Raw genomic sequence first — 15,451 nt, 5'->3', positions numbered from 1 at the left:
TGGAGGTAATAAATAGAATAACTGCCTCTCCGTGGCCAGTAAAGTTTATATCCATGTCTTTGTTCATGCGGTTTCTTTCATTTTGACCCCTAATGGGAGCTGTGTCTCATCTGAGCTGAGGCTCTAAGGACAGAGGAATTTGTTTGCTGTGATTGTGGAGCCCCTTGAGGCAAATTTTTCACTTGTGATATAGGGATGTATAAATAAAACAGATTTGCCTTGATTCTGTTAAGCTTTGCTGACAGACCCTGTTCTGTCCATTGTATTACTGTGTTAGTTATTCGAGTGAAAGAAAAACAGTCAAATTCCTTGTACGTGTTCACATGCTTGGCCAATGAAGCTGTTTTTCTGACAGAACACCAAGTTGAAGCCAGGACAGTAGAAAACGCTTCAAACAAGGGTGGTGCTGCAAAGAAGCTACAAAATTAAAAAAAACTGGATGATTCACACATATATATTCGTCCCAGCAGCACAGGAGATCTCTACAATCACCAAAGTTTAAAGGTCAGCATCAAAGATTATTGTCACAAATTCAGTATCAGGCCAAATGTGAAATATGGTCACAATCTATTCTTCTGTTTCTCAGTTACAGCACTGAATTAAACCAGAGAAGTGTTGGGCAGAACATTATGATCACACTGTGAAGTCGATTTCTGGAAATAAGATGTCATAATATCATATTTTTAGATGTTTTGTGAAAAATTATTATACAACTACTGGACAGATCGCCAAAATACATGGTGGAAGGATGTGGAATTATTCAGGGAAAAACCCATTGAATTTTGAAGTGGATCCAGACCAAGTGCCATTCTAGTAGGTGTATGAATTGTTAAATTAGTGCTTTGTGACCTTTGACCACCCAAATCTAATCGTATAAACATTAGTAGAAATCTGAAGAGATTACTTCCAGGTGTTCCTGACACGAGCATGGGATCCTGATCCTGACATTTGAATCCCTCCAGGCGAAGCTGCAGGTCAATTAATGATTTAGAAAGATGCATTGACACAACAGCGTTTCTCTCATCAAGGACACAATACTCCTGCAAGAAATGATAACAAAAGCAGCTGCTACAATATAGCACACATTTATTTATTTTTGAATGAGCAGTGTGCAAAAAGCACCAAAGAGAAAGGTAAGTGCAATAGTATAAGCTTGCAAAACATCTTGAAGTATCTGTTCTTGTAGAAAGGTAACAACCGTGGAATGTGCAAAATGATGGAGGAAAATCAAGGACTGAGAATCTCAACACTACTCATCCTCAATATTTATTGGTCAAGTTTGGCCCTGAATTTTATGACGTATATCTACAGTAACAAGTAACAATAAGCAATTGCCTCCATACAGGTAGTTGAGGATCAGCCTTTCTTTGCACTCAGGTGACACAATACTTTAAGCATTTAAAAGGCCCGTTTTACAATACTAAGAGACTTCAATTCCACTTTCCTATCCTGAAATATTCCTGATCCCCTACATTTTAACCTATTTAGAGATTTTGGGCATAATAACAAAGAATCAATTAGAGTCCTTTAATCCAATGCCTGACTCATTCGGAATTGGCCTGAGACACTTTTTGGCCTCATAATGGAAAACTAATAAATCCACTGAGCAGTCGACCTTCTTAATTCTCTGCATGACTGCGTTTTGACTGATTAGTTATAAGGCTCCATGTAAACAACTAACTCAGAAACAAAGTCATCCCATACTCTTTTTCCTGTCCTATATGCTTTGAATAAATGTTTTGTAAAATTTCCTGTCAGCCATTTGAAGCAGAGGTTTGACCTGAGATTGCTTCTGTCTGGACTGATCACCTGTGTCGTAGTTTTTTCTCTTCTTTTACTGGAAACAAGTTTTAGACTTCAAAAGTTTAGAAATAGTTGAAATATCCAATTTACCTGAGGCCGGATCAACGATGTGAACTTTTTATATCACAGTGTTTTGTCAAGCTGGAGCTGACAGCACAGGCTGCCAAGGAGAGATCTTTGAAAAGCAAACATACAAACAGGACTGTGTGTTGAGGCTTTTTGAAACAGATGCGATCCTTATCCATCAAAGTGCTGATATTTATTGGAAACTGAGGTGCATGTACAAAAAGCCAAACAGTCTCATTTACTGTAATCCTCTGCTGCTTGTTTAGGTCTATTTTAATATTTTGCTTGTTATTTGTTCCATGAAAGTCCAACACTTTTAATGTCTGACAAAACGTCACTTGTCACAAAGTGTTCATCCGAGTTCTTGTAAACAGTGCAATTTCTACATCTTTGTACTAATGCAAGTCCCCAGTTTACACCTTAAAGTATTTTTAAAGTCATAAATCGTGATATTTGAGGCCCTAGTATTTTTTTTATTTAAACATTTAAAGCTCTCCTTTCTTTGGCTGACTGGTTGAATTGGGCGATCAACACCTTTGAGTATTACATTTATGTCCTATTTATTTTGTTTTCCAGAATATAAGCTCCTATAAAAGTATCTTAAAGTCTAGAATATAGTATCAAAATCAACAAAGTGCATCATGTTTCCGTCTAAGAGGGAATAGCAAAGCACTTAACTCAAACTGAATTCCCCAAAACATGCAGCTCTCAAAATCAGCATTGCTAAATACAAAGTGCGTATCCTCTTTCCTCTCTAAGTAGCAACAGTTCACCACGTCTCCAAACGCTAATATATATCAAACAAGCTGCAATTCTAAAGCTGAATGGAATGTCTTAAGGCGAATAAGAGAAAAAATATATATAGTGACCCAAAAATATATGTATAAATGTAGAAGCTTCAAGCCAGCCTTTTTAAAGATTATTATTTAAAGACAAACTGCAAAAGCTTTGTTTGAGAAGCACCCTGACGACTACGGTGGCTGAGAGGTCTCACGCTAGCGCTTTAACAGGAAACAAGAATACAAGCGCCACCTGACGGAAACACTACCGACATGTTGACGATGAAACAGGCAGAGTAACTTTCTGCATTAAATCTTTTTTTCTTGTTGTGGTCTATTAAGTTGTCGTGTGTGAAATCCCAGTCAAGCCGCTGCTTAAAATGTGACGCTTCTAATTTGAGTTGTATTAAGCATCGCGTTGTAAGTGGCAACTGACTTGTCTGTGTTTTCACAAACGAAAGCTCGCTTGACTCGTACATCCATGACTTGAGCCATCTAACTCTGCTTCGTTCGCTTTTGTTGTAATTGTGTTTCCATTGTGTGGCTTTTTTAGTTGTGCTGTCACTTTTGCGGTTGTGTTTTCTGTTAAGGTGCATGTTTGAGACGTCTCGGCTGCTCTGAACAACATATCAGATGTGTTCGGCTGAAATAAGTGTTTTTCTTTAGTTTTTTAAGTAAACATTGACTCGTCTGTTATGAAGTGGAACATTGACCCCTCAGTGAATCCAGTCATCTTTCTATGAGCAATTCTGCATAATAGAGATGCTTGTGTATTGGCATCATATTTGAACCCAGTGCCAATGTAGTTTAGCTGCATGTTTGTTACAGTTGATGGCGTGATAAGGCTTTACTGCTGAATGTGTGCTTGTGTTGTGTGCTGGTGGCACTGCATCGAGATTATGAGGGTTCAGAGGTCCTCTAACTGGATTTCTTCACATCGACAGGAATCGCCCCCCTCGACTTGTTCAACACCACGGTCGCCTGAAACAGAGGGGAAAGAAGGTGAGGACACTTTTTTGAGACCTCACAACTCCATTGCACACATTTTAACCCCGTCAGCAGGAGAGTGGTCCATCCATCCAAACCACTTCTGGTTTGGTGAAAGCTTTGAACCAGCAACCGAGAATTGTTGGGATTTAAAAAAATATTTAAACAAAACACAAACAAACAAAAGCATTTTTTTTAAGCAGATCAATAATGGGTCCAGTAAGACAATCTCAATCACTAGCACAGCTCTGTGGAGATGGTTTGTCTATGAGAGTCTGAGCTTTATGTAAATAACGAAAATTAATTGAACTTCGTTCCTGGTTATAACCAAACTCCCTCATACCTTCAGCCATCAAATAAAACCAAAACAAGTCAGTCTTTTTACTGACTTCCTGTGTCACTGATGTGTCTGAACTGGTGTCTGAATATTTAAAATGTAAATCTATATCTGATCATATCATATTTTTGAATGTCATTCTGAGATATGCTGATAAACTAGCACCAAAATGGATATTTAATGAACTTATTTTATTTTATGTGTGGCTTGTGTTTGATTTGAACAGGTGGTTAAGAAATAAGAATTGTTTTTATTCTATGACTGCTGAATGCTGTTTTGTGCTTCTATCAAGCATTAATAGCTCCCTCTAGTGGCATTAATGGGTGCATGCATTGAAACACACTTTCCTACATTGACTTGAACTAAAGCTCTGACACCCGTACAGACAGATGCAAACACACACTTTCCTCCAGCCTCATTCTTCTCACCTGCTCCAGAACGACACCTGCAGCCTGGTCGATGGCTCCGCCCACATGCCCGTACCGACCAGAGTAGCGGATGAAGGCCCACGTCAGCATGGACATCATGACCACGCCCAGAGTACAGTCACACACCAAAGCGAAGGTAGACAGGCCAACAAAGAGTAGCACACCCGACACTATGTAGAGGAGGCACACCAGGACAAACAGCACTGCAGGCGTCCGGAAGGCACTGAAGAGATTTTTTGACTTTTAAAACAAAGAGAAACACAGACGATTAGAAATAAATCTGGAATATCGATGCATAAAGCAACAATTTGTATTGTTCTCATGTAAAATTCAGATGTTTGGGTCTAAACTTTTTATAATTCAATAAAAAAAATAAACCATTGTTAGATGTCATTGTTTTGACATAGTCCTCTACCTGATTGTGTTTGCAGTAAGACTGCCACATCTCTGTCAGCTCCTTTTCCAGCTGTGCCTGGTATTTATCGCAGAACTCCTGTCCACCCATTTTCTTAGTGGATGAGAAGGAGTGAAGAGCCTCTCGGGAGTTAAACACATGCTTTTCCTCCAGAGACTCAGGAGCCACATAGGGAAGGTCTCCCCCACACACCTGGGAAATGACAAACAAAGAGGAAAGGGACTTCATCACGATTTTTGAGCTCATTGTGAATATCATCAGACCAACATATGCATAAAACCATTGAAGCACTGGTCCTACCTGGAATTAATGAGTCTTAGGTGATTAGAGTGGACAACTCTGTGTACATCAGTTCACATCTGACATTAGAATGAGTCTCGACATGCATCTCATGTGAGTAACTACATCATTTGTTTGCAAAGAACAAATATGTTGTCATATGAAGCTGAAGTCTGAATGATCAGATCTCGAATGTGCCCTTGAAACGTCTGAGGTGTGTTCAGCCCTGAACTCAGAGCTTTCCACCTGTGATCGGATCACCTGAGATTCATGTTAATGACAGGTCTGAACAGGGCCATAGTGCGTGATATGTAAAAAAAATCCAATCTCAGGTGTTTAGACCAGGCTGATGTTAGTGTTGTTCTCAAAAAGGAATTTTTAAAACATGTTTCAGTTATTTGTGGCGCGACGGTGAGAGATGAAATTATGAATGAACATAGAAGATGTGGTTGCATCAATACTTTCGTAAACTTTAGTGTTTGATGTATTGTCTTTAAAGTCTTAGTGAACTCACCTTCTCCATGCTTTTGTAATACTGCTCTTTGGCTGTGGCTACAGCTGCCAGGTTGTTGGCCTCTGCTGTGGCCTGGTGAGACAAACAGAGAAATGTTTAACAAATTAAAGTGGAAAAACAAAACGCAGGTCAACAATCACTCCGGTGCTGGTGAGTATGTTAATCCTGAACCTACCATGAGCATCGTCTTTGGCTGTGGTAAATCCTCACCCTGGTAAATCTTGATGTAAGCCTGGTAAGACAAACAAAATACATTAAATAAAATAAATCTGTAGTAAACTGATTAAGGTTGAGCAGGAACACTCAGATGAAGATCATGTCACCTTGAAGAACTCGAGCAGGCCCATGCAGGTGACCTTGTTTCCGTTTATCTCTTTCTCAGCCAGATGATCTGGATTCAGCAGTTTAGGAATCAGACTCTTCAGCTGATCTCGGAACTCTGGCGCCACATCTGTCAAAGTATTATCAACAACAGTTGAGACAACACTCAGTATGTCGAGTGCTCTGCTAAACACCAAGTTTAAATAAGGAAGGATGTTATTCCAAAAATAACAGGATCTTACCGCGAAGTTGCCCCGCAAATGAGGGGTGGGTGGCAACCTTCAGCCCAGGGTGAGGCAACAGGAAGCAGGAAATTTTGGTGAAACATGAATGTATGTGATCCCTCACTGTTTGCAGCTCCTCGTGTTGGGTCTCCTTAACCTTTAAAAATCCACAAAAGGGTTATAAAATATCAAAAATGCTGAACTCAGGAAATTAAGATACGCAGCAGTAAGTAAATATCAAGTCCAAATCAAACAAATCACAGGTACCTGCAGACGTTTATCAAGGAACTCGTTGCCTCCTTTAAACCCGTAGGTGTATTCATACGGAAAACTCCAGTCCCTGATAAGAAACATCAGTGACTGTGGGATAAAAGGAAAAGATATAAATTTTTTATATATGAAATACGATCAAACAAAGCAACAAAAACCATCAGATAAAGCATCAGCAACAATGCATTGTGGTTTTAGCACCTGAAAGGGTTTCTGGAAGATTTCATCCAAAGCAAGACGACCATACTCCGTGAACAGCTGTGAGGAGGGTAATAAAAATTAAGATCTTATCCTTTGTTTTAAAAAATGTACACAAAATAAACGTTCTTCACTAGCAGGTGTTCTGAATCAAAATAGTTGAGGACACCATCAGATGGACTCCAGTGTAAACAGACCTGTAGCTGCTGCAGGTCGTCCTCTTGAATGTTCTGTGACAGGTTGTAGATCTACAGAATAGAAACAATGTAAGTGTCCGTTACAAGAATAATGAGAAATCTATCTGATCAATGATAATCGGAGTAGATCAGTCACCTGTATTGAGCTAGTCATGGTGCTGAGGGCAAAGATGGTGGCACAGTCCTTCACTGTGGACTGATCATCGAAGGCTCCCTGAGTGTCCATCAACAGCACGGCCACCTACAGCAGAGACCAAGCATTCAACGTGACGCCTTCCACTTCAATCAGGGTGGTTATGATAGGGAATACTAATACTTCAATTTTTGTCCTATGTTTTTAATAGGAAACATCCTTTAAAATTACATTTATCAAAACAACCTTATATCTGAAAAATATAGTATAAATTACGGTTCATGTAGAGGTACAAATAATGCAAGGCAGTTATACTACATGCTCAGGAAGAAGTGTCAACCTTTAACTTCAGCGTTATGGATTATTCAAGTTAATTGATTCATTAATGAGAGTAGAAAACGTCAGAAAAGAATTATAAAAAACGTTCATTTGAAATTCCTGGAACCCAAGGCAAAGGTTGAAGATGACTGGTGTTCATGAGATGTCATACTCCCAGGAATGGGACGGACAGACAACCCAAAAACATAATGCCTCTGCGCCGGTGACAGGCTTTGTTTTTTGACACACACACACACACACACAAACACAGTACATAAATAAATAGATGAAATGTGTGTGTACCTCTGTTCCGTCGCTCTTCGGGACGAGGAACACTTCACTCCACAGCTGGATGCCTGTCGTCTCTGGTTCTGATCCCCCTCTCCAGGAGAATCCAGTCAGCGGCTCATCCTCCTTACCCAGCCAGTTCTCGTCCCCCTGAACCAAACAAAGTACATTTTAAAGACATGTCAGGGACGTGTGCCAAGTCGTTCCACAGAAATCTAGAGTTTAAAAACTTTTAAACATGTCTTGTAGTTCCAAAAATATATAAGCAGCAGCAGCAGCAGGCATTTTATCCTGAAGTGTAAATGGGAATTTTTCTGTTCTTCATAATTTACAATATGATGGAACACACTTAATGCAGCACAGACCTCGGCTTATAAAGCTGGTAAATTTGCACTGCACTGGTTAGATGAGCGAAAGATTACAAAACTAAAGGAAATTCCAGTTCCAGTTGTTTTCAATATAAATCAGATTTATCAATGAGCACAGATTCCTACACAAGGAAGACACACAGAGGCCTCCACTCCCTAGAAAAAGACAATAACTTAATTCTCAGCTCAACCTGTTCATTGAACTAGCTAGTTCACATGTTCAACCTGGTATTGAGGTTGTATGGTTATGTAAATTTTGACTCCAACCACAGACTATTAATAGTTTTCCAGTTTATCACACTTTCAACACAAGAACGGGAAGTTTGTTTGTTTAATCATATAATGTTGGATTGTATTCTTTAAAAATCCTTAACAATAAATGAATAATCAAAATAGCTGCAGGCTCAAAATCTGTTGACTAATCAAGTCATTTCTGCTCAATTTACCATATCAACATTTCAGCATTAACATAGTGTATTTTCAGTGAGTGATTTTGACCTCAGTAGACAGATGTGATGTGTGGAGAAGTGAGAAACAGATCATGAAACAGCTTGACCCACCTTCCTGTGCATGTAACGGATCATGAAGTCCAGCAGGAAGCTCTTTCCTTTCCTGAAGGCTCCGGCCACCGACAGCACCACCACATGTTTGTCTCGCACCTCTGGAGCCAACAGAATCTCAGCCAGAGCCTTGGTGTCCAACCCAAACGAGTGGTCGTCCTTAGACACAGTGACGATCTGAACGGGACGTGGCTCACCCCTCATCCTTCTGGAGGTACTGGTCCCTGTGGAAAGACAAGACCAGTGTTGATTTTGGAACTTTTCTGCCTCTGTGTATTTGTATCTGATCCCAGAACATGTTTATGCAATATGGTGATAAAGTGGCAAATCAGCTATGGAGGAGGTACGCGCTCTCACAGAGCCCAACTAGTTTGTCATGATACACAATTAAAGAGAGTGAAGAAGAATCCTGGATCCACATCGACATTAAATGGGCTCTTCTCAGGTCTGGGCTCCATGCCACCAACAAACGGTGGGTGAAGTGTTTGAGTCCCCGGAAACTCCAAAAGTGTTTTGTGGACTCACCCACTTCACCCACCACTACATCGGACACAGTGGGGAGTAGACAATGAGAGAATGTTCATTTTTGGGTGAACTATCCTATTAAGTGGATTTAGCACAATCCTGCTGACAAATAAACCAAAAACAAACAAACATGGCTTCTCCAGTATTTGTTTGTGTCGGTTTCTACTGAACAATCAGACATGCCCTGCTCTTTTCCCTGGGACACAGTGCTCAGCTCTGTGTGCAGCTGACTGTGGGACCTCCTTGTGGCTGTCATGCTGCTTTGCCTACAGCTATTTTCCCTCTTCACCATCACAGCAGCTTCAGTCGACTCTGTTGTGGCTCTGCGGCGTGATGAGGACGTCCTCTATCATGGTGAGTAACACAGGGCGGTGCTTTCACAAACAGTTCCTCTGTGAGTCGAACCTCTAAACCTGGCTCTCTCTCCTGCCTCCACCGACACTACGCCTCAAAGGTGTGGCTCTCATACCGGGCATTGCTCTGCAGTGAGTGTCAGAGACCTGAGCAGCCAACACACAAAACTGTATTGTGTAACGTGCACTTTCTTAATAAGCACATGAGGTCCAATAATCAGTAGAACAAATGCACAGCAGGAATCCACACTGCTTGTTTTCCAGCCGCTGGCACTGACTTGGGTCCAGCTAAGCTAAACACGTAACATGTTGTATTCGTGCATTTTGAAATAAGCTCAATGGCAAACTTCGACAACTAATCGCCCATAACTATTAACTGTGCAGCTAACTAGCTAACTGTGTGTACAAAAAAACTACAACAAACGTAATTCTCGTTAGCTGCTAAACAAATCACCTTGAAAGTTGCTGACAGTGAATCTTCTTTAGATACCTGCTCGTAGCGGCGGCAGCTGTGTCCCGGTGACGTGTTCCCTGCAGCTTCCTCAAAACACAACCTCACGAGAGTCGACAGACAACTGACACACAAGTTTTCTTTCTAAACTGGCATGAAAACAAGCGTGATAACTTTTTCCGACGCTAAACCAACAGACTTCCTGTTTCAGCCTGCGCAGGGCCTCCCGGGAAATGTAGTCTCTGTGGACTTTCCTGTTCCTACTTTAATGTATCTAAGAAATACGTTACCCAGAATGCAAATCAAAGACCCGTACCTGAGGGAAGTGTAGTTTTTTGTTGTCATGTTACGAACGCGGAACTGTGGCAAATGTAAAACCATCATGACTGAGGTGTTTTTAATGGAAATAAATATGTGAAATATTTCTGTTGGTGAAAAAAGACATGTAAGCTTGGCAACAGGTTTTAGTTTGAGGATATAATATAATCACACTATTTGTTCCTGCGAGCTGTGTTATTACGCCCTCTAATGGTAAACATTTATAAAACAGCTATATGCCAAACTTATCCTGTAACATTTTTTGTTTAAACAAGGTCTTTTTATATCAATAATGCAAAAATAGAGCAACCTCAAAAGTTAATAGGATAAAGTAATCAAACAAACAAAATCAGAATCAGAATCCAAATGTATTTATGGCCAGACTAGTTCATAAGAGACGAAAATGGATTTAATACATAGAAAGCAATATATGTTTATTTATTTATTCAATCTTTATTTAACCAGGCAGTCACATTGAGATCAATATCTATTTTCCAAAAGAGGCCTGAGAGCAAGAAACATGCAAAATCCGCCACAAACCATCAAACACACGCAACAACAAAACAACACATTATAAATTAATTAATAAAAACAGTCACAAGACTCATAAAAAAAGTCCAAAAGTCAAGATAGTCCACCCAAAGATAAAAATTCACTCATCTACTCACCGCTATGCGATGGGAGATTGGTGAAGTTTTTGAATCCACAAATCACTTCTGGAGTCTCAGGGGGAAAACAGCGTTGCAGCCAAATCCAACACAATTACAATAACTGGGACACCTTCTTCAAACGTAAAAAACAACATGCACGCACACACTGCACAAATGCTGTCGCCTCAGTGGAAGGGGCAGAATACGCTGTATCATCGTTACTTCCTGTAGTGGACATTTCAGCTTGAACCTGAACCATGTGGCAATTACAGTGCACAAAAAAGCACATCACTTTCATTTGATGTAAATATCTTACTGTCTCTGTGTAGTAAAGACTGACAAAAAACCTTGCTTCCATTGTTGAGCAAAGGGCGAGCAGGAGCTCAGCGATACACGTTTTACTCCATTGCTTGCTCTCTAGTGCCCCTGATCTTTTTGCCAGCTTTATGTGCCTCGTCATTTTGCATCTCTCTGTGGTTATTACGTAAATCTTTGTAGTCACTTCCTTTTGTGAGTATTTAAAACACAAAATTTAGAAAAACACAGGCTCTGGCCCTAAAACCTGCTCACCTGTGCTCCACCTGATACGTTCAGTAATCCATCCATTGTGGTATTCTACTGTTGTGTTACCAAATATACACTTGTTTTGCCTGAACACAGAAACAGGCAGATTTCTTACACAAGAACAGCATGGCAGTATTTATTTGTTAGATTACAAAATCCTGATCTTTTCAAAAAAATACATTAACAAACAGAAATGCAGTCTATCTTGAAATGTAACGTTGTTCACATGGCAGTGAGTTCATCTTGCATTTTAATTAAAGGGTCCAATCAACTTCCTGATTGAACACAGGGTAGCTTAGCTTACAAATTCATTTCCAGGTTTTTAAGTTCACATTCACCTAAAAGACATTCTGGGAGTGGGAATTAGTAAAATAACACAATGTACATAAAATCAACATTAGAGAACATGCTCGGAGGAACGACAAAGGGTGTAAAGGAATTAATAAGGATTACAATTAAAAAGTAAAGCAGTGTATCTGAATAGTGCTTAAATCATTTTTATAAATAAATGAAGGTTCCCACCTGGAAGAAACTGAGAAGCACTAGTTGGGAAGACATTAAGTGAGTTTGTGTGCTGGTCAGTTTTCCATCAAAAGAGCTACTCTAGTACTTTTCTTCTGTATACATCATTTTTTAGAAATACCTGAATCAAGATACACAACTTATACACTAGTTTGAACTAAGAACTACTTCCACCCCTGAGAATGAACTTTATTTGTTAAAAAATCACAGTGGAAACCATAAAGAGAGTGTTGAAGACCATACACTATTAATACTTTCCTTTCAGTTTTCAAATCTATATCATTTTGTCCATACTGTATATTTCATTTTAACATTGAGCTCTCAAGTCTTGAGTTGAGAGTGGTCAATGTATGGCATGTACGATAGTAAAGTCAGCTTCTGCACTGAAAGTGTCTGGATACATGTAATGCCATCCACAGTTTTGTTAGTCCATCAGTGAAGTTGATCTATGGTGTTATTTAACTACACAAAAATACACATAGGGCAGTGTTGGTGTCTCAGGAAGAAGCAGCCAATTCACAAAACATCATATCTGAACAAACATAAATCCCATTTATGTTGCCCTGCTGGAGTATTTGCTTACAGAGGATTGAAGCATTGCATCGGTTGTGACCGTGACTTGGGATATAGAATTAATATACACCACCAGCCAGGTCCAGCAGTGAGCCAGCGGCCTCCTGGGCCTCTGCATCCAGCTGAAGGATCTCCACTGTCTCCAGGTCCAGCTCGGTGTCACCAGGCAGCACCAGGTACTGGAACTGTTGAGACTGGTAGTAGTGTAACTCGATGTAGCCGCTGTCGGACAGGGGGTCCTTTTCCATCTCCTCGCAGATCTCCTCATGCTGGTATTCAATCGACTCCATGGTGACAAGCTCCTCGTGATCCGGTGTTAAAGGGCACGATGGGTTTTCACCAAAATTTGGATCATCAGTGGTCAGGGTTTCGGGTGAGGCCATGGAGAGGAGGAGCGTGTGACACAGAGTATCTGCATTAAAAAAAAGAAATAAAATGTAGAAGACACATTAGTAATGTCAGATGACTGTTCAGTAATTTGGTCCAACAGTCTCAGACACTTCCCTGTCCACATCAAACAAGGGGATCATTTTGTCTTAGCACATAAGAAACAGGCTGAGCTTCTCTTCAGTGTGCTTTATAAGACATATCATGATGACTAATAAACACTATATACTGATATTAAACAATGGCATGGAATGAATCACCATTTTTCAGATATTTCCATCAAACACGTTTTGATAAAAACTAAGATGTTTTTTGTTTTCAAAGCATTTCTGCTTAATATCTGGTTATGAATCTCTTTAAGATGTGATATGGCTATACAGTTATCTGTCGCATAATATGTATAATTAGCTAAGTATCCAACTGAAGTACACATTGTCACTAAACTGTTTTTGTGAAGGAGTGAAGCCTGATACGATACCGGAGCTAAACAAACAAACAAGCAGAATCTGAATCACAGGATCAGACATTAATATTAATGATGTGTTGAACAACCACTTGTCACATTCTGTCAGCGGCCATGTGATACAATATGGCTCCTGTGCTTGGAGATAAAATGAGGCGACTTAAAGGACAACGAGCTAAGCTATTGCCGGGTTGCCATGGTAATAGAAGGGTGTTTCCGTGACAACTGAACACAAACACAGGAACAATGTTGCCGGCTGAGAAAAAAGCAGCATGTAATGAAAGTGTCACTCTGTTGATGAAATATATAGTGGTCGAAAAGAAACTCATAAAGTGGTAAATATGAATGTTCCTGTGTTGATTAAGTGACGTGAGCCGAATGCGAGTCACTAACCTGAGATTTCAATATTGTCACAGACTGCAGGCACCACATAGTCGGCTCCTTCCAACCTACACACAACACGGCCAGAGGGTTAGACAACTACATCGATATCGTTTGTTTTTGTGTTTAAAATACACCTCAGCAGCAAAGCATCATTGAAATGTAAACACGTCAAGGAAAGATGTATGTGATCAGAAAAGACTTGAGTACAAGGTAACGCTATTTAAACAGAAAATAGTAGAAGTTGTCTCAGGGAAAGTCTTTGGAATTTAAACTCCGTCTGACCAATATCCCTAAACTCGATATTTTCATTCATTTTAATGTATTAAAATCAATGAAAAGCAGCAAATTGTCAAATTCTAGAAGCTGGTGCCAAATGTGTTTAGCATTTTTCTTTGAATAATTGATGGCTTTTCAAACCTTTTTTATGACAAGTAATTGTAACTGATGTCCCTCACCTTCAGTAATCACTTATTTAAGATATTGTGTAAATACAGTAAACCCAGAATTTGCTGGTTCGAACTCACACATTCACTATTGCATGATGCTGCCTGCTTTTATTTATTTATAAGGAATACTGTAAAAGGATCATTTGTACACTTGGGAGTTGGAGGCAGCTGCTCAGACTAAATCACCAACACTCACACATTAGCTTTTGGTTGCAGATACATGAACCATGTGACAATACTCACAGTGCAGGCTTGTTTAGCAGATTGCTGTTAGTGCTGTGATAACTGTGGGTCTTCCTAAGCACCTCGAGGAGCGCCGGCCGATACTCAGGACAAACACACCACAGCGATCCCTTCCCCACGGACTGAAACAATAACACAAAGCTACTTAAAAATCCCAAACAAGCAACAACACACACAGAACACCGAAACATAACAACCTCAACGCATGTGTAGTACAGTATAGTTTTATGCTTTCAGTTATTTATTCTCAAACATCTTCTGTATCATCATCTTCAATCTCTTTCCTCTTGCTACATGACTTTGCAACTCTTAATGTGTAAGTATGTCCCCACCTGGCTCTTGTCCCTCTGAATGCGACAGAAGCTCTTGCTCAGCGACAGGTTGTGTCTAACAGAGTTCCTCCAGCCTCCAGTGGCTGTCCTGTAGTAGGGGAACTTGTTTACAATCCATTCGTAGATGTCTTTAACTGGAAGTCTCTTGTCTGGCGAGTCTTCTATTGCCATGAAAATCAGACTACTGAAGGAGTATGGTGGCTTGGACGAGGCAGGAGGAGGATGGGTAGGTGTGGAGGCTTCTAGCTGAGGCAGTGGTGTCATTTTGGGAAGGGGCTGCAGTGGCAGCAGGTTGCCTCTCTGATGCAGCCAGCTGAGGCAGGTCAGGTCATCCTGGTCACATATGTTTGTAGGGCTGAGGCCCTCTGTGTTTTGTAGTTCGAGGCACTGAGACGCTGTGCACTGTGAGAAAGGGGAGGAGGAGAAGATGGACTCTGCTGTCGCTGGAGAAAGTGAGATGGGGGACGGGGGGAAAGAAATGGGTGAAAGTGGGAGCGAAATACGGCCGCTGGAAGTGGTCTGCAGCGGCGAGGAGGAGAAAGACAAGGACCCTCCAAAGGTGGTGGGACATAGGGATGAGGGTGAAAGTGCTTGAAAGCTATTCTCCATCTCTCTCCCAGGAGGAAACGTTCAGGGTCATTCAGCTGAACCAACCCTAAAACATGAGAGAAATTAATTAAAGTTTCTGTTCCAAGGTCTACATGCAGTCAAATATGTATTTACATATTGATATTGATGTGTGCTATACATAGATG

At 40.4% G+C, this 15,451-nt stretch overlaps 2 protein-coding genes across 4 annotated transcripts; both read right to left on the bottom strand.

The window, feature by feature from the left end:
- Nucleotides 1–1,069: 1,069 nt before the first annotated feature.
- On the bottom strand, nt 1,070–10,011 carry atl3 (atlastin 3). Of its 3 annotated transcripts, none has more exons than XM_062393842.1 (14): nt 9,854–10,011; nt 8,486–8,709; nt 7,573–7,707; nt 6,955–7,059; nt 6,819–6,869; nt 6,625–6,681; nt 6,421–6,513; nt 6,172–6,310; nt 5,932–6,059; nt 5,784–5,840; nt 5,609–5,680; nt 4,816–5,007; nt 4,401–4,640; nt 1,070–3,629 (listed from the first exon to the last, which is right to left on the bottom strand). In XM_062393842.1, exons 2-14 carry the CDS (start codon nt 8,687–8,689, stop codon nt 3,567–3,569), a joined length of 1,536 nt encoding a protein of 511 aa, XP_062249826.1. In that variant the 5' UTR covers nt 8,690–8,709; nt 9,854–10,011; the 3' UTR covers nt 1,070–3,566. The 3 variants fall into 3 exon arrangements, with proteins under 3 accessions (XP_062249826.1, XP_062249825.1, XP_062249827.1); XM_062393841.1 differs by having other exon boundaries at nt 9,818–10,003; XM_062393843.1 differs by having other exon boundaries at nt 9,834–10,003.
- A 589-nt stretch (nt 10,012–10,600) lies between these two features.
- si:ch211-145o7.3 (forkhead box protein N2) lies at nt 10,601–15,344 on the bottom strand. Its single transcript, XM_062393840.1, has 4 exons — nt 14,697–15,344; nt 14,365–14,486; nt 13,685–13,740; nt 10,601–12,853 (listed from the first exon to the last, which is right to left on the bottom strand). Exons 1-4 carry the CDS (start codon nt 15,303–15,305, stop codon nt 12,501–12,503), a joined length of 1,140 nt encoding a protein of 379 aa, XP_062249824.1. The 5' UTR covers nt 15,306–15,344; the 3' UTR covers nt 10,601–12,500.
- Between the last annotated feature and the right edge of the window lie 107 nt (nt 15,345–15,451).

Source organism: Platichthys flesus, chromosome 8 (genome assembly GCF_949316205.1).
Source record: "Platichthys flesus chromosome 8, fPlaFle2.1, whole genome shotgun sequence".
In the NCBI taxonomy this organism is placed as follows: domain Eukaryota; kingdom Metazoa; phylum Chordata; class Actinopteri; order Pleuronectiformes; family Pleuronectidae; genus Platichthys; species Platichthys flesus.
The sequence above is the reverse complement of the archived record's forward strand: the minus strand, read 5'-3'. Positions and strand labels throughout refer to the sequence as shown.